Raw genomic sequence first — 26,596 nt, 5'->3', positions numbered from 1 at the left:
TATCATTTCAAATGGCTACATGTATTCTATTTTGTAGATGGTTTATAATCCATATGAGCAATCCCTTTTTGTTGAATATTTAGCTTTTCACAGTTTTGCTATTAGAAATGATGCGATGAACACTCAGATACATACATCTTTGTATGTATGTAAAGTGATTTGCACACTTTGCAAATCAGTTCCTTTGAATAAATTCTTAAGTATGAATCAAATAATATGGATATTTTAAAGGCTTTTGTTACATATTAGCAAAATTTTCTTATGAATGATTTTATCAATCTATGATCTTATCAGTAATGCAAGAGAATGCCCATTGTGCACATTCTTGCTGTGCTTGATTGCAAAACTGGTCACAAAGTGCAATACTTCACACTTCCTCCCAATGAGAGGTCTTTTGTTCCACCCCTTGAATTTGGGCTGGGCTTTTGACTTGGTTTGGCCAATTAGCACATGGCAGAAGTGATGTTGCACAAATTCTGAGCCTAGGCTTCCAGAAACTTTGAGGCTTCCATTCTCATTCTTGGGATCCCAGCTGTAACTGCCATGTGAATGAGCCAGGCTGTAGATGAGAGCCCACATGGAGCAGAGCATAGCCTCTCAGGTGAGGCTATCCCAGACCAGCTGGTCTCCAGCCAACCCACCAGCTGACAACAAGGACATGAGCAAGCCCACCCAAGACCCAAGATCAGCTGGGTATGGCTCCAATGAGAATTTCTAGCCAACCTGCAGATTGGTGAGCTCGTAAATGCTTATTGTCTAAAGCTGCTAAGTTGTCTGGTGGTTTGCAGTGCAAAAACAGATCACATATACACTCACTGATGTTTGGTTTTATCAACCCTTTAAATTTTTATCAGTGAATAATAATACTGGTTGCTTTGTATATTTCTTTAGTTTTATTGTAGTAGTCTTTGCATATACTTATTTACCAGTTTAAATTCTTATTTTGTGAATTGGCTATTTTCCTATTGAAGTATTATTTTTTCCTCATTGATTTTGTAAAACCTTCTTTTACTAACCCTTTGCCTGCTAAATGCGTTGCAATTATTTTTCATAGAATAACAATACTGTCTTTTTCGTGTAGCTCATAAACTTGTGCATGCCAAAGAGGGTCATTCTCAAACAATTTGAAAAGGTACAATGTGGCCTCTGCAAAGCATAGCTTTGAAGGGGTTAACATTCATTTTGAAGTGTAGTTTCTAGCATATTCAATGTTGAGAGAAAATCAGCCTTGTGAGTTTATAATTAAAACATTAAGCATTGGTCGTAGGATTGGGTGCTATGACCATCAGCAGCAAATACTTCCTGTGTGTCTTCCCATCATGAGTGAGGCATGGGCCTGTTCTTCTCCTTTTCACTTTCTCCACCTCAAACCCTCTGAGGTGTCTTTTAAAGTGAGTACTAAGTGGTACTTGACTTCAAGATGCCTTGTGAAAAATGAATTGAGAAACATGTTCACTCTCTCCCCTCTCATAGGTCACAATACACAATGATCTGAGTAGTCCTGTAGTAAAGAACTCTATTTGACCCAGTACTATTTTCTCAAACACAATTTGGAAAATGCTGGACTGGAACAATCTCCATAAGCTTAGAGAAACTGCAAAAGTGAACAACTTATTGGCATAGGGTTCAACAACAAATCTCTTCCCCAAACTTCTCATAACGCCCAGGTACTTTCACACACACAACTGACAGTCTTTGTTAATCGCTTCAGGCAGCCACTTCCCATCAGTCAGAGTTAATGAAAAACATGAAACTTGTTTGTCATCCTGCGTTACGTGTCCTGAGCCATGTCTCTAGGGGTATTAGCCATGTCCCACTTCAGCCATGTCTCTTTGTGAAAGAGCGATCAAGCTGAAAAACAAACTGCTGTTAAAGCCCCTCCAGGGCAGGGTGTTGAGATGGGCTCACGTTCGGAGCACGGCCTGGCCCAGACACTCCAGCCATCACTATTCCTAATCCCTTCTCTCCTTTCTGCGATTCCTCTTCCATCTTGGACAGGAGTCAATGTCCAATATTTTCCTGAATCCCACTTCCCGGTTCTCCCCCAAAGCTGTGCTGCTGCTTAGCATTCCCTCAAGGAAAACAGCCGCTTTCTCGTCCTCCCTGATCTGCATGGGAGTGCGATTCCTGCTCTCACTAACTGTTGTGTGAGAGCACCACTGGGAGGCTTTGCTGGCTCCAGGAACTGGGCCTGGGCTGGACATGCTGTTTCAAGGGGAAAAGCATTCACAATATAGCTTTATGCTTCCTTAAGGCATGGAGTGGAGAGAGTTTGCTGGCTATGACGCTCCTGGATCAAATAAAACTCTTAATTTAAGAAAAAATATTAATGTGGCCAATCTCTAACAGAGGGTGGATCATTTGGAGCAAAACTCGCAGTCAGATCTAAACCCTAAGTACAGCCTAAGTACAGTACATTATTCTAATCTTGACTATTAACCATCACAACCAAACCTACAGGAGGCCCTTCCTGGGATTCCAGGCTGCCTGGCTGGCCTCTCTCATGCATCCCTCCCCAGCTCCACCAGTTGTCAACAAAATCACATTTCTGAAGCTGCAGCTTTGACTATCTTAGTTAAGAGCATGTTAGAGATTATTTTCTGCTAATCCTGAGAAGGGGCTCCGCTAGCTCTCCTTGCTTTTCCCTGCCTTCTCAGAAACAGAGCATACAGACAAGCACAAGAATGTCCACATGCTCACTGCCCTGCCTTTCACCCAGTCAGGTTTCTTCCACCTGACAGCTGCTCTCCAGATCGCTTCAGGTTTCAATCAGGATTTATCTAAAGGCCTAATCGGCTCAGAACACCTAACGCATTATGGCAAACAGGTTTCATGTTTTTCATTAACTCTGACTGATTGGAAGTGGCTGCCTGAAGGGATCAATTAACAAAGACTGTCAGGTGTGTGTGTGTGTGCCTGTGCACATGCACACGGGTGTATATGTGTGTGTAGGGGTCATGGGATTCATGTGAAATACTTGCCATCATTGGTTTAAGGTGTTTGTTAACTTTTTCTATAACAGGTTGGCACATTTACAGCCTTTTTTTTTTCCTGCCTTGGAGTTTTTTTTTTTTTTTTTTCCTGCAGTAGCTTAGAGTCAGGAAAACAGCTAAAGCATTGGTAGTTTTAAAAAAATACCCTTAAATAGTCCCTGGTTAGATATTCAACAGAGACATGCTGTGATTCTCCCCAGGATGCAGTAGTCAGGAAGTGGAAAGCAGTGACAGCCCAGGAATGAGCCTGCTAGATGGTGACAGGGACTGTCCAGCTCTGTAGAACATGATGGAACACCATCCTTAGGGGGTACTGCCAAACGCAGCATGAAAACCCCACTCAGCCGCTCTCATTATGAGATGACAACCTAGTGTTCCAGAGCTCAGGGCTGTGACCGGGCATCTGCTGGTGTGCATGATGAAGGGCATCGCTGGCAGCCCTGCCCCTGGCTTCCATTAGGAACAGAAAACAAAGGACCATTCATGATTCCGTCTATGGATTGGAGCTCCACAGGGAGGTCCGAGGTCTGGAAACGTGGCACTTTGACCCTAGTGCACACATCAAAGAAGACTACTCTACAAAGCGTTTGCATGGGGTTAAGGGCTGATGACCTTGAGGACAGAAGCCTCAACAGAAAACTGACTCCTCAAGAATGTCCTTTGGGGTCAGGCATGGTGGCTTATGCCTGTAATCCCAGCACTTTGGGAAGCTGAGACAAGGGCATCACTCGAGCCCAGGGGTTTCAGACCGTTCTGAGCAATATAGTGAGACCCCATCTCTACAAAAAACGAAAAAAAAAAAAAAACCAGCCATGTGGTGGCACTCACCTGTGGTCCCAGCTACTCAGGAGGCTGAGGAAGGAGGATTGCTCGAGACCAGGAGTTTGAGGCTGGAGTGAGCTGTGATTGCACCTCTGCACTCCAACCTAGGCCACAGAGTGACACCCTGTCTCAAAAAAAAAAAAAAAAAGAAAGAATGTCCTTTGCAGGGGCTCCTTATGATTACTCTCCTTACATTCATTCAACCCACACACCCACTACAGATCCATCTCCAAAGCCCCTTGCCATGACCCAAGATTCCAATGTTCCTGCCACCTGTTGCATAAAGTCTACCACTGAAAGAAAGGCTGAGGAGGAGGGAAAATGTTGAATCATTCCAAGCAATGAGTTCAGACTGAAATCTTAGACTGCACATTGAGGGTGGGGATTGGGTGGGGGTGCTGCACCCAAATCAACACCACCAGATTGGTCCCTGTCCTGTATGGAAGAGATAGTATGGTGGAGTAGTTAAGCCCACCGGTTTCGAGAGCCCATAGACATGGGTTCAACTTCTGGGTCTGGTATGTGCTAACTGTGCGACTTCAGGCAAGTTATTTAAATATCTCTGAGCTTCCCTATCTGTAAAATGAGGATGATAACCTTCCGCAGAAGGTGGTTGTGGAGACTAAATGAGGTGAGCCATGAGAGGGGCTTAGCTTAATATCTGGCACACACCAAGTGTCTCACCTCTGGTCACTGCTATTACTGTGATAGAGCTTCCAAGAAGGCTTCTCTGGGGGCCGGTGTGGTTCGCAGAACAGAGCCCAAAGGTTGTCAAGGCTCATGGGATAAATAAGAAAGTGGCACGTGGAGTAATGATTCCCTGGCCACTGCTTTCCAAAATGGCAGGTGCTGGCACCAACCTCAGCAAAGCCAAATTTGAATTCATGTTTCTTTCCCAACCTGCTCTTCCTGCCTCTCCCTCACCTTCATCCTCCCCATTGCTCAGGTCCCAAGCCTTGACTCCTCTCTTGTATACCCCAGATCCACACCGTGGGGGAACCTCTCTTGCTGGATTATCATGATGCCTCTTAAGGGTTGTCTTGCTTCCAACCTTGCCCCCTCTGTTTATTCTCTACGCATTGGAGGCTGTCATGTCTACAACCATCTAATGGTTTCCAACCACACTCAGATTAGAAGCCTCCCAGACCCTGCCAACTGTGCCCTGTGTCCTTTCTGGCTCTTCTCCTGCTACCCCCACCTTGCCCATGCCCCTCCCTTCCTCTCCACAGCACAATTGCCTGCTCCTTGAACACGCAGACACGCTCCCGCCTGGGGGCCTTCACGCTCACTGCTCCCTCTGCTGGAAGCTCTTCCCCAGATACCCACATCGTTAGCTCTTACCTCTTTCCTTGCTTAGGTGTCACTTTCTCAGTGAGGCCTTTCTCACCTACTGCACTTTAAATTGTCCCCTGGGATAGGCTGAAGAATGGCCTTTAGAGATATCCATGCCAGAATTCCTGGAACCTGTGAATGTTACCTTATATAGTAAAGAGGACTATGTGGATGTGATTAAATTAAGGATCTCGAGATAGGGAGACCATCTTGATTATCTGGCTGGGCCCTGAATGCAACCACACATATCCTTATACAAGGGAGCACAGAGAGATTCAACTATTTATAAGCAGGGAAGGCAATGTGACAATGGAAGCAGAGTTTGGAGTGAGGCAGCCACAAGCCATGGTGGGCCTGCAGCCTCTAGCAGCAGGAAGAGGCAAGGAATGAATGCACCCCTAGAGCCTCTAAAAAAAGCTGGCCCTGCTGACACTTTGACTTTAGCCCCGTGAAACAGATTTGGACTTCTGGGCTCCAGAAGCGTAAGAGAATAAATCTGCGGTATTTTAAGCCACCTCATTTGTGGAAATTTCCTATAGCTGCTATAGGAAATGAATATACAACCCTGCACAGCCCCAGACCCCATACCCGCACACACCCCTTATCATCCTTCCTGCTTTACTTCCCCCTCACGCCTTATCTGGCTCAGGGTGTTTGACTTGTCAGGATTGTCTGTGTCTCCTCACTAGGATGTCAGCTCCACAAGGACAGGGGCCTTTGTCTGTCTTCTTCACTAAGTGAGGTGAGTGGTGCTAATCCACTCTCATTATAGCCAGATATCTCTGAGTCCTTTTTTTTGTGTTGAGCCATGTGCAGTTGAGTTCATTTTAGAGAAGCAACAGGGCACGGGCTTGTCCTTGTGGTTCTCAGGGCTGGTGGCAGGTCCTGCTGGGCCCACAGAGGTCTCTGAGGCTGTCCCAGAGCTGCATTCTCAGGAATTCTGGCTTAAAGGGACACTGGCCTGTACTGTGAGGAGAGCCAGCTCCCCCATGCTGGTAACCCCAGTTGGCTGGCCTTTCATCACTGCCTGCCAGTGCCTTTCTATAGAGAAGCTGGTCCACCTGTATTTCAGAGAGCAATTCCCTGAGAGGCTCCAATCCTCCAGGGCCTCCAGAGTCCTCCTGTTTCATGTGGGGCATGGGGGAAGTCACTGCCTCTGAATTTGATCAGATAATTTCCTTATAGGTTAGGACATCAACTCTCAGAGCAAGCGTGATGAACTCTTATGGCTGAGCCTGTGAGAACACTCAGACACCAGGGCCCAGTATTTAATGCACAGCAGTTAACCAAGGTGGGCGTGAGAGTCTCTAACCTGGCATCCCGTCACCATTGCTGTGGGGCCCTCCTGTCTCTGTGTTGTCATGTGCTCAGATCCAGTCAACTGTAGAGTCAGTGATGCCCTTGCCTGCCTTCCCTGAGTCCCCAGAGCCTGTCCCCAAAAAGTGAGGAACCCCAAGGAAGGTGCCTCTCACTCTGCCTTGCTGTGGCAAACTCACTGGGTGGGATGCCCTGGGAAGACTCAGTCTCAGCAGGAGAGGCTGAAGAACTGCTATGGGTCAGGACAAGGCAGGGCTTGGATGCCACGAGCCAGCAGGAGGGAGGCTGGTTTCCAGGGGAGATGAGGAAGCAGAGATGTGTGAAGGTTAACAGCTGAGGCCTTGCTGGGGCTCAGACTGCTCAGCTCTGACTCTTGCTGGCCATGTGATCTTGAACACATGACAGCCTTTCCAAGCCTCAGTTTACTCATCTGTAATTTGAGGATGGTAAAAAGGAGTACCTGTCAAACAGGATTGCTGTGAAGTTTAATTTACATGAGAATAAGTGCATAAGTGGCTTGGCAGGGTGTCTGGCACATGGTTAGCATTCAACAAACGTTAAATGTTGAATAGTGATGACAGTAATAGTGCTGATGATGACAGCAGCGCGCTCTGAGGCCCATGGGCTTTATTTCTTGATCTCATGGTGAGGGGAAGACCCAGACTGTGCAGCCTCTTGCTGCTTCCCTTGAGACGCAGGGAGAGGAAAAGGGTTTCCAACACCCATGGGAGCAGAGAGGACCCTGCTCCCCATAGTCTGAGCTCCATATCCTGGGCTGTCGCTGGCCAGAGCATCAGGTCTGGGCACACGTCTGCAGGGGAGGTCACGGCTAGCGGCGAATCACTTACCTTGGCTGTCGTAGGACGTGATGACCTGGGGCTGCTGAGGGTGCTGCTTCTCCACCAAGTTTTCTATTTAAGGAAGACAGAGAGGCCTGCAGTGACCACTGGGGAATTTTCCCCAGGCAGAGCAAAGAGCTGTATGTGTTTGCGGGAAAGGTGGGCTGGCGGGGGCCAAGCACATCCCCAGGCCTAAATGTGTGTACACCCTCACAGTGTGCACATGTGCAAACCAGCACAACGACACTGTGCATGGAGACAAATGCCTGGAAGCCCCTGTGCACACACCCCTTGTGCCTCTTAGCAGGTGCCAGCACAGGCTGCGTTTCTTCTAGAACAGGCTACCAGTCTTCCATGGTCTTTGTAGCCATAACTCCCAACTTTGGTGTCACCAGGCACAGTTTCAAAAGCACTGCATACACAGATGCCTCATTGATCTTCACACATTTCTGTGGAGCATGCTGGGAGGTTCTGACCTGGTACTTGAACTTCAGGTCTTCTGACTCCTAGTTGAATCTCCTGCTTCTTTTTTTTTGAGATGGAGTCTCGCTCTGTAGCCCAGGGTGGAGTGCAGTGGCTCAATCTCCACTCACTGCAAGCTCCGCCTCCCAGGTTCAGGCCATTCTCCTGCCTCAGCCTCCCGAGTAGCTGGGACTACAGGCACCCGCCACCACGCCCGGCTAATTTTTTGTATTTTTAGTAGAGATGGGGTTTCACCATGTTAGCCAGGATGGTCTCAATCTCCTGACCTTGTGATTCACCCGCCTCAGCCTCCCAAAGTGCTGGGATTACAGGCGTGTGCCACTGCGCCCGGCCGAGCCTCCTGCTTCTTGATGAGAAGAACAGGGGGCTAGCCTGCCTCCTACCCCAGCCTAGGAGACTGGATGATGTGTAGTTTGGTTCTGTTTCACAAACATTTGCAGGACACGGACTCTACACACATTCCCTCCACACGCGGGGATATTTCTGTCCCTGGGACACAGAGTTGTCCTCAGAGCCTAGTGGGGTCAGGCTGCCGTGGAGTGATGCCTAGTTCCTGCCATAGGCCAAGAAGCGGGAGCTCACAGGCTTACTTGCCCTTCTACGGGAAGCATGACCTTTCCTCCCTTCTTTACAGCTGCTGCTGTGGCCTGCTCTTACTGAAGCTGCCCTTGAACCTCTGCTTCAGAGGGGTAGGGGGAAGGCTGGGCAAGTGGAGGATGGTGGCAGCTGGAGGTTCCCCCACACTACCACCCTGGCCTACCATCTTCTCTCTATACCTTCCTGCTGGCTTGCAGTGGGCTTGTCACTGGAAGTGACCACTGGGACCAGTGCCTCAGTCTGGAAACAAGTATGCCTCTGGGGCATTGGCCTGAACAGGTCCGTTTAGATGATTCTTCTTGTGCAGATCAGCCACTCAGTGGTTCCCATGCCTGGGCCCATGCAGAAGCCAATCAAGTTGGGGGGTGAGGTACTGAGCCAGGCTGGATTTGTGATCCACCTGACAGGGTCCTGCCCTGGAAAGCCTGCCTGCTCCAGCCTTCTCCTATGAACAGGCCCAGCTAGGTCCCTGAGCCCCACACTAGTCAGCCAAGGGCCAGGTCCACTGTGTATTCCAATACAGGGTGATGTGGCATGCGGGGCTGGAGACCAGGCGAGGACAGGGAGGCCAGGGCCACCTCCTACAGGCACAGCTGGCAGTGCCTCGGCTGGCTGAGGGAGGAAACAAGATCCGGGAAGGGAATCCTCAAGGAGGGTGATTGGCTGGCATAGCTGCTGTGGGGTATTTATAGTCAAGCCTGCACAATTGGTTTCCCTTTAGCTGTGGGGCGTCTGTCCCTGTGCTACTAGGCAGACTTCGTCCAGGACCAAGGAAAGTAGCCAATCACAGCAGGGGAAGCCCGTTGCTGGGCAAGCTATTGGGGCGGGGTAGGGGGGTGAGGAGGCGGCTGGGCCCAAACACCTGCTGCTTCGAAAAGTTTGGAGCTCTCTAGTCTCAACACCCTGCCAATGCTCCAGCCCAAGCAGTGCACGGGGTAGCAAGAGGGGGAAAATGTGCCCTTCTGGATCCACCCCACGCTCAGCAGCGTCTGTGTGCACTCCACCAGCACATGCCATCAGCCACTTCCTTCTAAGATGGAAGCCATCCAGTTACCAGGGCTGGGCGGCCTGCTGGTTACCAGAGCTGGGTGCCTTGGGCACCAGTAAGGCAGGTGTGAGAAGAGGTCAGCTTCAATACCTGCACTCAGAATCTCGACATCAGAAAACACAGAAAGAAACTAATTTTAGTTGCTGCATGCATGCAAATGTGCCGTTTGAAAAATACATGAAACTTTGCTTTACACATGTTGGTGGAGTGGTAGAAGCATCATTTTTTCTGGGCTCAGGGCCTCTGTAGAGCCTCTCTCCAGCCCTGCATTTACCTGAAACTCCCAGTTCTCGTGGCGGTTTTGCAAGAACTATTTTAATCATCTTCTATCAGCTGACACATGGTGCTAAGACCCACTTCATGTCTTTTACAAGAGTCTTGTAATGGTCTTGTAATAGTCAATGTGTCACTTTGTGTTTTGTGATATTTTTCTACTAAACTTCTCCCAAATCAGAAACCCGGAAGATGGTAAAAATAGAATGAATTCAGTATATTTCAATCCTCTCCTGATGTAATAACATGCCTGAGAAGCCCTGAGATGAGTGTCAGACAACTCAGGCAAGGTATGAGACAGCTGCAACCAACAAGGATGCTGTGCTTCTTTGTTTCCACCTGCGGCTTGCTTGCCCACTCACCCACTCACACATGGGCCTAGCATGCATATCTTCCATGCCCTGCATGGCCATTTCTGTGGCTAACAGGACTCTGGGGGTCTGATTCTTAGTAAAATTCTCAATAACCCGTAGCAGAGTTTTGTTAGCTTTGGCGTCTACTTCAGTAGAGCTAAAGCTGGCATGTCTACCAGCTGATGGCCCCTGTAGCAAGATTACAGGGAAGCCATTGCACCCATGCATGCCTGTCAGGGTGGCTCCCTGGCAGTGGTGGGGTGGGGATGGGGAGTGTCTCTTGAGGACTCCTACCAAAGGCAGGGGACACAGGAAGACTCTTTACCTCCAGGGTGTTGAGACTCACCTGCAGTGCATTATAATTCCAATCATTTTAACGTAGCTCCCCTGAGGGCAGTGTTCTTGGCTGTCTTTTTCACTGTTTCATTTCCAATATTTAGAATCATGCCTGGCACAAAGTAAGCACTATAGGCATTTGTGAACAGAATGAGTGAATGAATTCACTTTTAGAACTTCATCTTTCCCTTTCATTATTGTCAGAAGGATGGTAGAACATAGCAGTTTAGTCCTATTCATCTGCAATCCTATTTCCCCATTTGTGTCATGGAGGGTGGTTCCTTTAGACTGGCATTTGATAAGCCAGTCATCTGATCCCAGGGCTCACATAGCTGCGGGCTGATGGAGTTCTCTACTGGGGCTCTGGGAGTAGAGGTTTGGTCTCTATTAGAACCTTCACGTGCCCACTGTGCAATGTCCCTGATGTTTGTCCCTGGAGGCTGGGCTAATGAACTCTAAAGGGAATAGAATAAAGCTCATTATAGTTGGCCCCTTAGTGTTACCAGAGAGATCCTGGGCCTAGAGCAGCAGATGCCTGGCACTGGAAAAAAGAGGCTTTGGAAGCTGACATCTTCTTGTATTTTGGGTCCCAGGCCAGCAGGGAGCTATAGAACCCTTGAGTGGCATCTTCTCAGCCTTCAAGTCATACTGTCCCAAAGCAGACCACTATCCTCTCTGTTGGGAAACATTTTCAAAAGATAGACGGCTGCCTCTCATAGGAGCACACTCAAACCTCACCTTCCCAAGGGATGTTAAATCCTCACCTACAGCTCAGCCAGAAAACAAATGGGTGCTCAAGTTCCTGGTGCTGCTCTTCAGCCACAGCCTCCAGGAGAGCAGGGGACCTGACTCCAGGGAACACTTCCCACAGTCACAGTGGCCCTAGAGGCCTGGCTGGGTCAGGAGCAGCCACTTTCTGTTCAGTGGTTAGATGTCTAGGGCCAGTCTTCAAATGAGTGAAACCCAGTTCTTCCAGTTATTGTTCAATGTATTAAATCCTATAGGTTGAAAGGAAAAAGAGAATTTACCGTGAAAGTCATTTCCTTCTAATTTCTGCCATCTTCGGACTCCATTTCCAACGCCTTGGAATCCTGCAAAATAACAAGTTTCTCTGAGGTGGGAGACACAGGGCAAAAGAGTGATGTACCAGTTGCAGACTCATCTGGGTTATGGTAGAGCAGGTGGATCTTGGCTCTCTTGGAATCTGAGAGAGGCTGCCCATGAATAAGTTGCCCTTGAGGGAATGAATGCAACTCTCAAAACTAAAAACATTTAAAAACTGTTAAAACAGTTTTCAAGGGCAGCGGGGTTGGTTATCAGGATCATTCAGGGAGAATTTTTGTAGTACAGATGCCCATTTTCCACTTCCACCTCTCCACAGCATACATATGAAAGCATTATTTTAGAAGTCATTTGCTATCCACGTTGCCTGCCTATTTCTGTATGTGGTGAATCACCCACTTTTAGAGTCTTGATTCAGAGTGGGGGGAGTGGGCTAAGACCGTCAATCCCAATGGGAACGGAAAATGACAGTTGCCAGTTCTCTTGGCCTCCCTTGCAGCTAGAGGGTAAACACGTATGGCCTAGCCATGGCCAATCTGATGTACCTGTGTTTCACTCTGCCTTGGGACCTGGTGATGCAACAGGGAAGGGAAGGAAAGCTCTCACTCTGGCTGCGGCTGCAAGTGGTAGCCGCAAGGTCGAGTTCCTGGCACAGCATGGCGATATGTTCTGGCAGCGGGAGCTGCTGCAATAAAATTGAGATCCTGGCGCGGAAGGAGTATTCATGCTCCTTGGTGGCCGAGGAGGTTTCCTCACTAGACCAGCTTTGTGGTGCGGCTTATGGCACTGTTCCTGGAAGCTCAGCCTTGAGTCTTATTCTCCAGCCCTCTCAACAACTCAGGGGCCGCCACTCCCTTCTTAACACCCTTCTTTTCTGCAGAGTCCCCCATAGCCAGTGCCAGTGACTTACCGCTTGGAACCCTCATGACACACCTATGGAGTAGAATACACAAACCACAGAGACTTTTGGGATAAGACCTAAGACTTCAAAGCTCATTGGGTCTTGCCGCAGGCAGCTATAGGTTATATCTTCTACTGCCGCAGGAGTATATGCACTCTACTTTCTGATAGGAGCTGAGGGCTCTCAGGCACGTTTTGGAGAAGCACTGCTCTAAGGAAATGACTGGGAGGATGCTAGGGCCTTACAGAAATGGGAGAGAACATCTGCTGGCTCTGCAGCCCAAATTCCTAGTGACCTAGCCTGTCCACACTCTCCTTGCCTTCTTGTCCCCCTGACTCTTTTCTTCCACAAGGCCCCCAGCAGAAGGGCCACTTGTTATGGATTACTCCATCCTCTGCATTGCAACAATAATTGAGCTTTGATCTTTTCTGACATGGAGCTTAGTCCCTCTTTTACATAGCCAAGGAAGATCCACTCTCCAGTGGAGGACCTGGAGTGCGGACGAGAAAGGAGGAGATACCTGGAAGTGAGCAAGAGTTTGTTTTAGATCTTTGCACCCATGGGAGGCTTCAGAACAAGCTGGTCTTGTTGGGCATTTTCCTCCCTTAGGCTGTTTTTCGAGGAGAGGATCTGCAGGCTGGCTTAGCCTGGGGTCTCTGAATATCATCGCTGCCCACCAGGCATCAAAAGCCATGCACTTTCCCTCTTCTCTGCTCTGATTATGAATAAGTGACACAGATCTCTACACTGTCATTCATAGCATCAGTGAGAAACGGCCATCAGAAAAATATATGGAGAAAGAGATCAGCAGAAAGGGCCCAGCCATTAGGGGTCTTTTTTTCTCTCTCGTAGTCACTAGTGTGCATACATTAGTCTGGAGTCATGACGAGTTTGTGCTAGGTGTTGGGCACCTCTCAGGGCAGTCCTGATGCCTGGTATTTCCTGGGCTTCTCTGTGTTCTTTGCCCTTTCTAGTGTCAGAGCCTTTAGCAGTGATGTGATCAGAGAGGATTGGGAGCAGGGGACTCGTGGGCTGACCTGGAACTAGGCCTCACCACACACTGGAGAGGGCATTCTGGACTGTGGTACATGTATTCAGAGCAGTCTCATTTCTATCAGGAAGTTGATGCCCTCTGTTGACTTTCTAACTACAAATACCCTGGCCATTTCCCCTTCTCCCAAGAGCAGATCTGAGAACTAAAGAGCCAACAAATCCGAACGACTCCTGCTTCAGTCAAGAATCAGCCCTGAGACTAGAGTGCCTGTCAACATACTCAGCCCTCTAGATTCTGTTTCTTTCCCCTGCCTGCCTTCCCGAGAGGTTCCCGGGGCTCTGGAGGCAGCTCCAGCCTGTGTGGCTGGTAGTGGCAAGGCCATCCACAGCAGCATTACTTTAGCAAGGCAGGTGGAAGGTGGATGTTCAATGAGCACAGAGGCTCTGGGGACAGAAGAACCAAGGGCAGAGCAGCAGCAGGAATTCCAAGGAGCTCCAGAGCTGGAGGGGAGGAGTGAGGCAGAAGTCATTCTCCTGCATGGGCTGTCGGGCCTAACTCCTAAAGAACTGGCCCGCAGTCCGCCTAGTGCATCCTCACACCAGCCTTGGAGACAGCTTGCCATCCAAGACCCTGAGGTTCTCTGGCTTTTCAGGGGCTTATTTAACCTCCATTATCATCCATCTGTACTCCATTCACATTGTGTTCTGTACTCCATTCACATTGTGTTCTGTTGTCTGGAGAACAGAGAGGCCCGGATCCTGCTTTCCACAATGACTCTATAAACAGTCACTTTATTTTACCAATCTACAATTTACAAATTTACCCAGAAAGTGTGTAGGACAAGTAAAATTGATGGATAAGTTCAAGTGGAGACAGCAGGTTTCAAATCTTACCCTATCCAAACCTGCGTTCCTTTTACGCCTTTCATGCCTTCCATCTATAGGAGGCTGGGAGAAAGTCTCAAGAAAGGAGAAACTGAGGCTGTAAATTGTGCAAGGCCACACAGGGAGCTCCCCATCTAAAAGTCTGACTTAGCACAAAGGTTTCCCAGCGTCCCCTGTGCCCTGCAGTGTGCTGTGGCGGGGCGGGGGGCGGGAGGGGGGCGCAGGCCTCTGCTACCCATGAGTCAGCCCTGAGGCTCTGGCCGCCTTCCTCCAGGGTATCTTCCAATCTTGCTCTACACCCGTCAGGGAGTGGCTGGGAGGAAAAAGACTCCCAGGGGTGACGGAAGCACCCACAGGCCTGCACAGGGAGTCAAACTGGGGCAATCACGGGGCTGCGCGTTGCCACGGGACTGCGCGTTGCCACGGGACGCCGGCGCCACTGCGGGGAAGCGACGGCAGCCATGAGGGAGAGGGTCGGGCTCGCTGACCTCGTTCGGGGGAGCAATGGGCGCCCCCCGACGGGCGGGCCCTTGTGGCAAGGAGGCCGAGGTGCCGGGGGACCCGGGGACCCTGGTCGGGCGAGCGTTACCTCCTCGGCGCTGCAGCAGCGCGCTCGGGTTCGCCTGCTGGTCTGAGTGCGTACCCTGTGCGGCGCGCCGCTTCTCCGGGTGCACGATCAGCAGCATGTCGATAGATACGGCGTTGATGTCCTTCTTCAGCTCCATGATGCCGCCTCCTTTCCGACCTGGGCGCCGCGGCCGCACGCTAGGCTGCTTGCGCTGCAAATGGCCCCGTGCGCGCAGCTGCCCCACACGGGAGAGGGCGAGGGCGCGGGAGAGGGCGCTCCCCCGCCGCTGGAGCCGCAGGGCGCTGCGTTTCGCTGACTCTGCCAAACACGCCATTAGGGCCCGCCTGGGAGGGCGCTACCCTAATGAAGCGGCTCTAAGTCACCTTTGAAAGGAAATCCCCGGGCCCAAGCCTTGACCTGCACCGGGGCCATGGTCAGCAGAGGCGGCCGGTCCAGAGCCTCCCTCCCTGCGCCCCTGCTTCCCGCCCGGTGCACTTGAAGTGCTGGTCCTGGGCTCCAGGACTTCTCTGGCTGAGCGCTGCCTCATCCCCACGGTCTCCGGAGGGTTCTCGAGAGGGCCGGAGCCGACCTCCCACGAGAAGCCCCTGGCAAATACAGAAATCGCACAGTGCTGTCAACACTGAGAGTAGGTTCAGGAAAAGGAAAGACAGCAAAGGGGCTCCAGATTGAATTGTAAGATTTGCAGAAATTGGCCAAGTTTTGGCCTGGACCTCACTCGTTCCCTGGGTTGGTTTTGGAGGTTGACAGCTCTGTCTCCCTAGGAGGGAGTTGGGTGGGGTGTTGGAGTCAGGAGCTCCCCCGAGTTATGGCCCCTGTAGAACTTGGAACATGCCCATTGAGTATCAAGCTAACGATCCTCTTTGATCTGAAACGAAAGTCTTAAAGTCTCTGTTCCTTCTAGAAGCCTGGCTCCTGCCCTGCGGGGAAGGAGGGAGGGGGAGAGGAGGAGGCTGGGGCACAGGGAGCTGGACCTGAGAAGCCTTCTATTTTTAGCCCGGCCTGGCCTGCCCAGCCAACAGCAGCAGGGGTTTAGCTGTAGGTCTCAGGAGTGTTTACATAGGCTTCTGCCTGGTACCCCTGGGCACTACGGGCCCACCCTGCTGGGGGCGTTCCTCTAATTCGAGTTTCTACTGTTAATAAATGCCCCCCACATGGAGGCCTTTGCTCTGGGAGCCCTCCCCGCATTGGAGTGTATGGACCCCACCTTGTAGCATGGTCCTGAGAGTTCCCAGATCCTCCTTGGAGCAGCCTGTGTCACACAGACTGCATTCCGGTACCAGCTCCATCACTTCCTGGCTGTGTGACCTTGGACCAGCCATTTTCCCTCCACCTTCTTACCCTTATCACTGGGTTGATAAAAGTTTCTCACATGGCTGTTGTGAGAATGGCATGAATGTAAGGCGCCTGGTGTATAGAAAGTGGTCTTCATATGGTAGCTGTCAGTCTTACTTCATTTTAAGGGTGAGGAAAGGGACAGATGGAGTGACAAGTGACTGATGGAGCAGAGAAGCAGGAGAGATGTCACAGCCACACCCTGAGATTCTGAAGGTCTTCCTCCAATAACAGTGGCTCAGAGTTTGGTCCCGTGTAAAGGCTGTTGTCTCATTGCATTACCAGCGCTCCCCCCACCACCCTCCCCCTGACTCACCCACTGGGCATCTGATGGAAGGAGAGGTTGTTGGCTTCCAGTAGTGTTGAACTGGAGTCCCTAGAGAGCTGAAGCCGTAGACAGACAAGTGGAGATGGCTGACTCCCAAGGCAGGTTTCCTTCTGTTAAAGCGAGTCTTATCCTGTCTGTATGTGTGCAGGTACACACACACACACACACACACACACACACACACACGCACACCTGGGAGGCTGGCTAACACTCTCTGTGTGGCTGGGGAAGTAAGAACTATGCATTACACAAAGCTCTTGGGGTGTTGGATGTTGCTGAGGCAGATCTCAGGTCCCAGAGTCCCCCCAACTACCCTGGGCCAGTCAGTGTTGCCTAACTCCTTCAAGTGTCAGGTTGTCTGAAGTGCTGAAATCAACTAGAAACCTGTGTGCAGCACCTCTGGTTGCTGGATGGGTCTGAGTGGTGGTGATGGTGGGGGGAGCTGAAGTCCCCTTTCCTTACACTTGCATGCCCATCTCCCAAGCCTTGCTCTCCTGCTGGAAAGTGTCATTGCTAGGAACTTGCAAACTCTGTGCCCCCTCCCGGAACTGCCTCTGGAGAAGGATATTCTGACCTGGGAATGTGCTGCCAGGGGTCTGGGGAGATGGTGTAGAGGCCTCCTGTCTCTCTGCTATGTCTGAAGGCAGCTCATCCTTGGCGCTACTGACATTTTGAGCCAGATAATTCTCTTTTGTGGGGCTTTCCTGTACACTGTGGGATGTTTAGCAGCATCCCTGGCTTCTACCCATTAGATGCCAATCACATTCACTTCCCTATTGTGACAACTTAGAATGTCTTCAGACATTGACCAATGTTTCCTTTGGAAAGAATTGCAGTGTGAACACCACTTTGGTGCAAACTCCTGAAATTGGAGTCACCTCGACTGCTCTGGGAGATGCTGCTGCCTCTGGATCCTGATGCTGCCTGACACCTAGACCCTCTTCCCAGAGGTTTACCCATGGCCATCAGTCCAACAGCCTAGCTTCTGGGGCCTGCCAGGAGCATAGATGAGATGCTCTTCTTAATGCCAACTCTATTCCCATCCTTGGCCTGGGTTGACCTAGCTGCTTCCCCTCTTCCCCACTATCCATTCTTGGTCTGAGGGGGAGACACCATGGGGAAGGTAATGTGGCTGAAGGCATTTGGATGTATCAGGAAAGGGGAAGGAGAGACAAGAGAAGACTGAGGTGGCTGGGATATCATTCAAGTAGAGGCTCTATCCCTTCTGCTCAAATCCTCCCTCCAGCTGCTCACACAATCAATGGGACAAATGAGGGAACCCTCAGCCTGCAAATCTCCAGACCCACCTCTTCCCTTTTCCCCACCAAACCCACACATGCTTCAGCAAAAACCATGTCCTCTATACCCCAAACACACCATACTAGCCCCTCCATCCTGCCACCATCTCGAATAAAAAAGATGCAAGGCCCTCTGTATTCTGACCTAAATAATTAATCTGCATCCTTGTCTTAGTATCTGACAAACCAGGGGCTTTCTCCATTCTTGAGCAAAACTTTATTTTAATCAAAATGATTGGGAAATTCCAGGATACAAAAAGACAAAGAACAGTCAAAATAGTTGTATTGTCACCTTTGTCAAATTCAACACTTAGACACATCCAGCTGTCAGCAGCCCTGCATCCACTCCTTTGCTAGAAGGTGAGATTTGTCAGTTGTCTGAATGGTTCTGGGCCCTGAGTTGGTTCTGCTGTCTTGGAGATGAGGAGTGTTCACCAGAGGCAGGGCTTGCTCCTGGCAGTTGAAGCTGTCACCAGACAGGAGTGTGCTTGGACCCTCACTGTTTTCCCTCAGAAGTAGTAGTTTTGCAGGGACCAGCAGTCATAGCTGTTTTTACCACTCTTGGGATTCCAAGAGGCAAGTATCTCTCTTCCCTATAGAGACAGAGTAAGTAAGCCAATGCAAGAAAGGCTTTTGGCAGGGAATTTTCTCCACTGATGATGTGGGGAAGAGGCACACAGAGAGTGGTGTGGGTTGGTGAAGAGTAACAGACCAAGTTCCAGTCTCCTAAGTCCCTCAGCCTCCCCTGAGATGAGTGAATCCTTATACGGGATACTGGATACCTTTCCCAGAAACCTTTCCACAGCCAGTGTAGGCTTCCCATGGCCTCTTGACCGGCCTGGCTTAGCTTGCTTCTGCTTCTGAGCCTTTGCTATTGCTATGATTTCTGCCTGGAAAACCCCTTTGGACTTCCCTGGCAAGTACAGTTTACGCATCCTTCAAGACCCTGTGGGGAGGGTCTCATGAATGTGGTTTCACTGTTGGAGGGCGGGTATAGAAGGAACTGGAGCCATTCCCTCCCCTCTACTTTGAAGCTTTCCTGGGTACCCCAGTCCTTGGAGCTTCTGAGGAATGCCAGTTCTCTGTGGTGCCTCTTTTTACAATCCCAATAGTTAATTTGGAAGCTCACCCCTGCTCTTGTCCCACACCCACCAAATTTGGAAAGCATGTCAATCCCTTCTGGAGCAGTTATGCCAGGCAAACCTGTTTCCAGACACTGTCTTCCAGCAGGGTGATAGTGAACAATGTACTTAACCTCTCCAAGCCTCAGTTTTCCTCATCTGTCAAGTGGGTGAGGGTGTTGCTGGGATTAAATGAGATAAAGTACTTAGCTATGGGTAGTTATAGCTATGGCAACTTCCTGTATGCCGGTCAGACTCCCTGCTGGGTTCTGCTCTGGGGAAGGTCTCATGGATGTGGTTTCACAGTTGGAGACAGAGTGTAGAAAGAACTGGAGCCATCTCTGACCTCTGTGTTGCCTTCCTTCCCACATCACTGCGCTGTGGCCACTGTTCTACAATCACAGAAAAACTCAGTGAGCCACAGAATCCATTCCTTGAAGAACTGACACCAGATCTGTGCAGCTGCAGCCTGTTTGGCAGGAGTTATGGCACAGCACAGTTCTGCTTCCTTCCCACCCTGATGGCACTTGTGAACTCTCTATGTGCATTCGGTAGGATAAACGTTCGCATTATCTCCATTTTATAGATGAGAAAACAGAGGCTTAGAAGCCTAATGTGACCTACCCAAGGTCTCACATGTGTCTTACAGGTAGCAGGGGACACCCAACCCTTCACACCCCACCCAACTCTGTATGCTCCAAAGCTCATGTGCTAAAGAACACCTGCCCCTCTACCCTATTTGATCATAACATGTCCATGAGCTGAGGCTGCATAGTGCCCAGGCCAAGAAAAAGATCATCTGTCAGCCTGTGGGGAAGATGGTCTTAACAATCATGATGAACACACCTTGACTCGGGGTTTCAAGACCTCTGTTGAGGTTCTTGGAAAAATTCTTTGAGCTCAAGCCCTGAGCTGGGCCTTTGGGGACAGATTTCACAGGCTCTGTGGCATCAGTCATTTTGGGTGGGGAGAGAACTGGTGGCAGTGGCAGTAGCAAAAAGTTGGTGGCTGGGAGCATTCAGCAATCTTCAGGAGGAGTAGCCCTGCCAGGGATGGAGAGGAAGGCAGAAGACCACCATTTTTTGCAGACAGGAAAAGAAATTTTTGTGTTGTGATAGTTCCATACCGTTCTGGGTTGAGGATGGTTACACTGTAAAGAGAACTTTCCACCTCTGCTAGGTTTGCCATGAAGATGTTTCCCAGCACAGATGATGGCTTGTTCTTGAGACCCCACTATGTGCAATGCCATAGGATGAAATGAAAGAGTAAGCACAGGGGAGGGGCACCTGTCATCCCAGAGAGGAGGGACCAAGAAGGCTATGTCCCCAAACAGTATCCTTAGGGATGAATGAGTAGGAGAGAGGGACAAGGCTTTCCAGGCAAGGAGGAGCCTGAGCAGGAAATAGGAGGGGCTGGAAGGAGTGCTGGAGGTGAGAGAGAAAATGGCGTGTCTCAGGAAGTGAAAGCAGGGCAGTCTGGTTGGTGCTATGGTGCAGGGGAAGAGCTCTGAGAGGAGCAGAAGAGCAGCCAGGGCCAGTCTGCTGTGGGTGAAGCTTCAGCTGCCCATCTGAGCAGCGATGCTGGTCCTGGTCAGCAGGGATAGGAGAGCAGGGACTGTTCACAAGGGTGAGGGTGCAGGTCCCATGGTTGCCTTAGGCATGATCAAAACCACGGTCACCTGATACTGGCCTTCTGGAGAAGATGCTAGGCAAGGGTGGTGATGGTAGGAAGAGACAGTCAGGCACCACATACAGATGCTGTGTAAGAAAAGGAGGATCTTTTGGGGTAGTGTGGGGCAGAGTGCCTGGGTGAGGTGGGGAACTGGGCTCAGATGGAGAGGACAGGCAGGGGAGACACAGGGCCTCCACCCAAGCTGAAGGGCCAGGCCCCAGCTCAGTCCTCAGATTCAGGCAACCTCTCTGGGTGAGCTGGGTCATAAAGTCCCACAGGGCATCAGGAGACAAGATGCTCTGTCAAATTCAGGCTCATTACTAACAATTTAGAAAGTGCAAGAACTATATAAAGAAGAAAATAAAGCTTCTCAAATCCCATCATCCCACCATTTAGAGATAATCACTTCTAAACATTTTGTTATTTAGTATTTCCTTCCATTATGACTACAACATAGAGTATAATAAATGAACATTTATTATATATAGGTGTGTTAGTCCGTTTTCATGCTGCTGACAAAGACATACCTGAGACTGGGAAGAAAAAGAGGTTTAATTGGACTTACAGTTCTACACAGTTGGGGAGGCCTCAGAATCATGATGGGAGGCAAAAGGCTCTTCTTACTTGGCGGCAGCAAAAGAATATGAGGAAGAAGCAAAAGCAGAAACCCCTGATAAACCCACCAGATCTTGTGAGACTTACTCACTATCAGGAGAATAGCACGGGAAAGACTGGCCCCCATGATTCAATTGCCTCCCTCTGGGTCCCTCCCACAACACACAGGAATTCTGGGAGATACAATTCAAGCTGAGATTTTGGCGGAGACACAGCCAAACCATATCAATAGGTGTAAAATAAAAATGAATATTTTTATTTAAAAACTATAATTGGCATTGCACCATATATAGTTTGGTATCAAGATTTTTTTTTCACTCGACATGTAATGAATAGTTTACTAAAAACTCTTCAAAAGCTAATTTAAAAGATTGGTTAGTCACTTTTTATACTGATGTGCTACAATCCATTTTTCTGTTTTCTCATTGTTGGACTTTTAGCTTGTTTTGCATTGTCTACTTTTATAAATAATGTGATAATAAATATCTTTGACTACATTTCTGGTTATTTCCTTAGAATAGATTCTTGGAAGTGGAATTTCTGAGTCAAAGACTATGACTATTTTAAGGATTAAGATATATAATATATATATATATTATATATCTTACATATATATATATGAAATGTCAAATTACCTTCCAGAAAGACTGTGCCTATTTACCCTCACTAGCTGTGTATGTCAACCTCTCCATACACTATCACGAGCATTGAAAACTATCGGTACATCAACCTTTGCCATTATGATAATTGACATATGGTGACCTTTTCTTTTTATTTTATTTATTTATTTTTTTGAGACGAAGTCTCGTTCTGTCACCCAGGCTGGAGTGCAGTGGCACGATCTCAGCTCACTACAACCTCTGCCTCCCGGGTTAAAGCGATTCTCCTGCCTCAGCCTCCGGAGTAGCTGGGGCTACAGGTGCCACCACGCCTGGCTAATTTTTTGTATTTTTAGTAGAGATGGGGTTTCACTGTGTTAGCCAGGATAGTCTCGATCTCCTGATCTTGTGATCCGCTTGCTTCGGCCTCCCAAAGTGCTGGGATTACAGGTGTTAGCCACTGTGCCCGGCCGATACATGGTAACCCTTTCTAATTTTCATTTTTATTACCATGGAGATTGAACAATTTTTAAGCATAAATTTACCTTGCGTGTGTGTATTGCATGTGCATGTGTGTGTATTAAAAAATTCATATCCTTAGTTCCTTTTTCCTACTTTAGTGGCACAAATATTTAAATATTGGTTGGATAAAAAAAAAAATCTTCCAACCTACCTCAGATCTGTTGTATTTCGTAGCAAAGTCCATGGCAGGGTCATGGTCATAGCTCTGATTACTTGAAGCTCTTTGAGGGCCAGGGGGCCAGGTCATGGTCTTACTCATTCCTGAATCCCCCAACATTTTGTGCCTATGTTTGTTGCACACAGAAAGTGCTCAACAAATGTTTGAATCAAATTGGACAGAATTAATGCTCCCAGCAAGCTGAGACTTTTTCCTTTAGCCTGGAGGTAGAACTGAGCTTTCCAGAGATGTGTAGCATTTGCTCTTCTGTGTCTCTCTCTCACAGACCTGCAGGGAACGAAGAAGGTTAAACGAGGACAAGCAGCTCTGAAGGCACCATCCTCCACATTGACAGAACCATCTGGAGCATGAATCTGGGGAGAGCTTCGTTTTGAGACAGCGCTGCTCAGTCCCATGCAGACACCAGCCCTGCCCCCTGCCCTGATCAGAAGTCATAAGCCATGATTCATGCTGTTAAGAGCAATTTTCATTCTTAACCTTTCTGATATGTCTCTTCCTGATCAGTTTGTCAGCTATTCCCTTTCTCAAAGTATTTCTGTTCATGACACCTTAATTGACTTTCCATATTTTTCTGTCCAGAGCTCATTAAAATCTCATCTTCTTGCATATAATAATGTGCAACTGTGGGAAGCACTGCTTTCCAAATTTCGGGTACTTTGAATTTTGGAGTCTTTACACTCCATGGCATTCTTGGCCCTTTGCTGGGGAGGGAGATGATGAAGATCAATCTGTCTTTCACCACCACATCCAAAATATCCTGGGCAATGCCAAGAGAGGTATCCAGTGGCACATGAGAGCGCATGGAGAGATTACCTCTTTAACCTAGCCAACTGTTGATTACCCAGCTATTGAAATGCCCCTTGTATATTCCTCGATCTGCCCCTCTCTCTGACGTAAACAAGGAGTCCTCTGCCAGTCAGGCTTCAGAGTCTGCTCCATACCAGTCACCTCCTTCTGTGCAGAATTCTGCATTTCCATTTCCATGAACTCACATAGTCTTCACAATAGCCCAAAGCTGGGCTGATGCCTTTAAGCTCATTTTACTGACAGAGAAAGAAAGGATTGAGAAATCGGTTCACACAGTTCCCCAGTAGCTTCTGGATGGGCCCATTCCTCCCCTCAAGCGTAACGTGTTTGCCATTCTGCACGTTTCGGTGAAAAGGCATTTTTCCAGGAGGAGGCTGAAATGTGGGCCAGCCACTGGCAGGGCGCAGGCGGTGAGTGCTCCTAGTGGTGGGAGCCCCCTGAGAGAGGACCTCTCCTGGTGGCTCAAGATTGTCTGATCAGGTGGTGAGGACGAACACAGAAAAGGGCTTTGGAGGATCTGAACAAAACCATGAATGAGCTAAGAGCAGCCTTTTGATTATTACTGTCGACCCCCAGGGGCCTGGCGGGAGGATGTTGGTGTTCATCCGCCCCAAGCAGGAGGAGCCCAGTGGCCTGGATCCCAGGGGGCATGCAGGAGCTTTTTCAGTGTTCCAGCCCTGCCTGTCCCCGGGGCAGAGCTTCTAATAGGAGCCACGGATATTTTTAGTCTCACGTGTGCAGGCACAGGACAAGGCGAACTGGACAGGAACAGCTAATAAGCCGCGGTCCTTATTAAGTTGGAAAGGATGAAATGAGGGGACGAGGAGGAGCCTGGTGGAACTTTTCACATGCCTCATTTTCAGAGAACTCTCTTTCCATAATTCACAGAGAAATATTGAGGTCAGGGTGATTATGCACAGGCCCAGTGGCGGAAGCCTGAAAGTGGGGCATGTTCAAGTCCTGTGGCCTGCCGCTCCCCTCCCCACAGGGCTCTGCTCTGTCCTCCGGGTAAGGAGGTTGCGATGGAGGGATGAGCAGCTTTGGGGCTTGGCTGTCAAGGCTCCTGGCGTGGTGGTGGGGGCTTTGAAAAGGACTAAATTAGAAACCAGTTCCTAATATGATCCTCAAAGCCACAGGGGATAGTTGAGTGGTATCAACTATTATCCGGAGTTCACAGATGAGGAAATAGCGGCTCAGGGAGGTACAGGACTTGGTAAGGTCACGTAGTTCAGAAGTGGCAGAGCTAGGATTCACACTCAGTGTCCTAGACCAAGGTCTATCATTACTTACCCCCAAAGATAGGCAGTTGTGTGTAAGACTCATTGTTCATTTTACTTAACTCACAAACATCTTTTTTTTCTATGCCAACTCTGTATCAGGAACTTTATCACTGGAATGGGACAGTGAGGATGATACAATTCCTGCTCTCAGAGAGGTCTCGATTTAGTGAGGGCAACATAGCATCAACTCCCAGCTGGACTTTGGTGCAGTGAGTGTGCAAGCTTGCCCTGTGGGCAAAGCAGACTGGGAAGTGAAATTGGCAGCTTTCCAACCTTTGGTGTTGAGCGTGAGGACAGTCAAGGCTCCACTAGTGCAGTCCCTTTTCTTTCTGTATGGTCTCTTCTGAGGGTGAGACTGGACAGTGGGCTAGGAAGGGGCAAGTAAGTCCTCAGCCCCTTTCTGGGCCCTGCGGCTCTAAGCATTGTGATGCTTGCAGCCTGTGGCAGTACTCCCTTAGTGAGGGTATGGGCAAGGCTGGAATGCAGGTAGCACCCGGGACTGGCTGTTGTCAGCTACCCACTTCCTCACCTCCCCCATCTTTATGGTTTGAGAGCAATGGGAGAGAGAATGAAAATTGTGATTTGGGGGTGAAAACATTTTAGTGAGATTCTTGCAGCCTTCCTGCCCAGCCCAAAGCCAGCCATGGCATATGTGCTTCTGTCCGTCTATTTATCCCTCCACTCCACCACATACTTGAGCACCACCATGCTCTTTCATATCCATCCATCCACTCCATCTATCCAATCCATCCCACTTAGCTATTCCTTCCATTGCAACCTAGACACCACTGTGCAAACCATCAGCCAACCCCACCCTTCTATTCCTTCCATCTAACATGCTTTGTCCATTCACCCATTCTTTATTCATTCAGTTGCCCCCCTCTCCCATTCCCATCCAATTACGATTCCTTCATTCCATCTGTAATCAACACTATGTTCTAGGACTGTGTCTGATGTTGTGGGGACACACAGATGAACGAATCTCTCTCGTAGTTGACCTAGAAGATAGCGTGTAGATCCACTTATGAAGATAACAGTGGAATTGAAGAGAGTCCCAAGAGAAGAAACACAAAGAATCTGGATGAAGGGGAAGAGAGAGAGCTGAATGAGGAGCAATTGAAATGCTTGGCACTCTCCTTTCTGGGAAGATATTATGAAAACAGAGAGAGAGAGGATAAAGGGGAAAAAGGGAAGGAAGACAGGAAGGCTGGAAGGCTGGAAGGCAGGAGGCAGGAAGGAAGAGACGAAGGAAGGAAGGAGCAGGGAAAGAAGGTGCTATGGGCTGAATATTTGTGCCCCCACTCCCCAATTCATATGTTGAGATCTTAACTCCTAAGGTGATAATATCAATAGGTGGAGCCTTTGGGAAGTGATTAAGTCATAAGGCTGGAGCCCTCATAGATGGAATTAGTACCCTTGTAAAAGCAGTTCGAAAAACCTCCTTTGCTCCTTCCACCATGTGAGGACATAGCAAGAAGGTGCCGGCTGGGCATGGTGGCTCATGCCTGTAATCCCAGCACTGTGGAGGCCAAGGCGGGTAGATCACCTGAGGTCAGGAGTTCAAGACCAGCTGGGCCAACATGGTGAAACCCTGTCTCTACTACAAATACAAAAATTAGCTGGGTGTGGTGACACGCGTTGGTAATCCCAGCTACCTGGGAGGCTGAGGTAGAAGAATTGCTTGAACTCAGGAGGCGGAGCTTGCAGTGAGCCAAGATCACGCCATTGCACTCTAGCCTGGGAGACAGAGTGAGACGTCATCTCAAAAAAGAAAAAAAAAAAGAAGGTGCTGTCTTTGAACCAGGAAGTGTGCTCTCAACAGACACAGAATTTGCTGCCACCTTCATCTTGGATTTCCCAGTGTCTAGAGCTGTAAGAAATAAATTTCTGTTGTCTATAAGCCACCCAGTTAATGGTATTTTGTAATAGCAGCCGAAATGAACTAAGACAGTGGTAAAGAAGGAAGGAAAAATATGTACTGGATACCCACTCTATGCTGGGCCCTATGCTAGGTGCCTTCAC

The 26,596-nt window shown here is 49.1% G+C and overlaps 2 protein-coding genes across 3 annotated transcripts in view; one reads left to right on the top strand and one right to left on the bottom strand.

The window, feature by feature from the left end:
* Positions 1-15,197, bottom strand: part of KY (kyphoscoliosis peptidase) — a 47,934-nt gene extending 32,737 nt beyond the window's left edge. The window contains exons 1-3 of one of the 2 annotated variants that reach the window (XM_032144243.2): positions 14,824-15,197; positions 11,422-11,484; positions 7,313-7,375 (exon numbers count right to left, since the gene is read on the bottom strand). In XM_032144243.2, coding sequence (XP_032000134.1) covers positions 7,313-7,375; positions 11,422-11,484; positions 14,824-15,136 — 439 coding nt within the window. In that variant the 5' untranslated portion in view covers positions 15,137-15,197. The remainder of the gene's footprint in view (positions 1-7,312; positions 7,376-11,421; positions 11,485-14,823) is intronic. The other variant, XM_032144244.2, reaches the window with a different exon arrangement.
* Positions 1-23,060, top strand: part of CEP63 (centrosomal protein 63) — a 165,149-nt gene extending 142,089 nt beyond the window's left edge. The window contains exon 14 of the transcript XR_009211720.1: positions 22,753-23,060. The gene's annotated coding sequence lies outside the window, so the exon portion shown is untranslated. The remainder of the gene's footprint in view (positions 1-22,752) is intronic.
* Positions 23,061-26,596: the final 3,536 nt, after the last annotated feature.

The sequence above is a fragment of the Hylobates moloch genome, unplaced genomic scaffold (genome assembly GCF_009828535.3).
Source record: "Hylobates moloch isolate HMO894 unplaced genomic scaffold, HMol_V3 SCAFFOLD_22, whole genome shotgun sequence".
Lineage (NCBI taxonomy): Eukaryota > Metazoa > Chordata > Mammalia > Primates > Hylobatidae > Hylobates > Hylobates moloch.
Note: the sequence above shows the minus strand (reverse complement) of the source record. Positions and strands in the feature narration are given on the sequence as shown.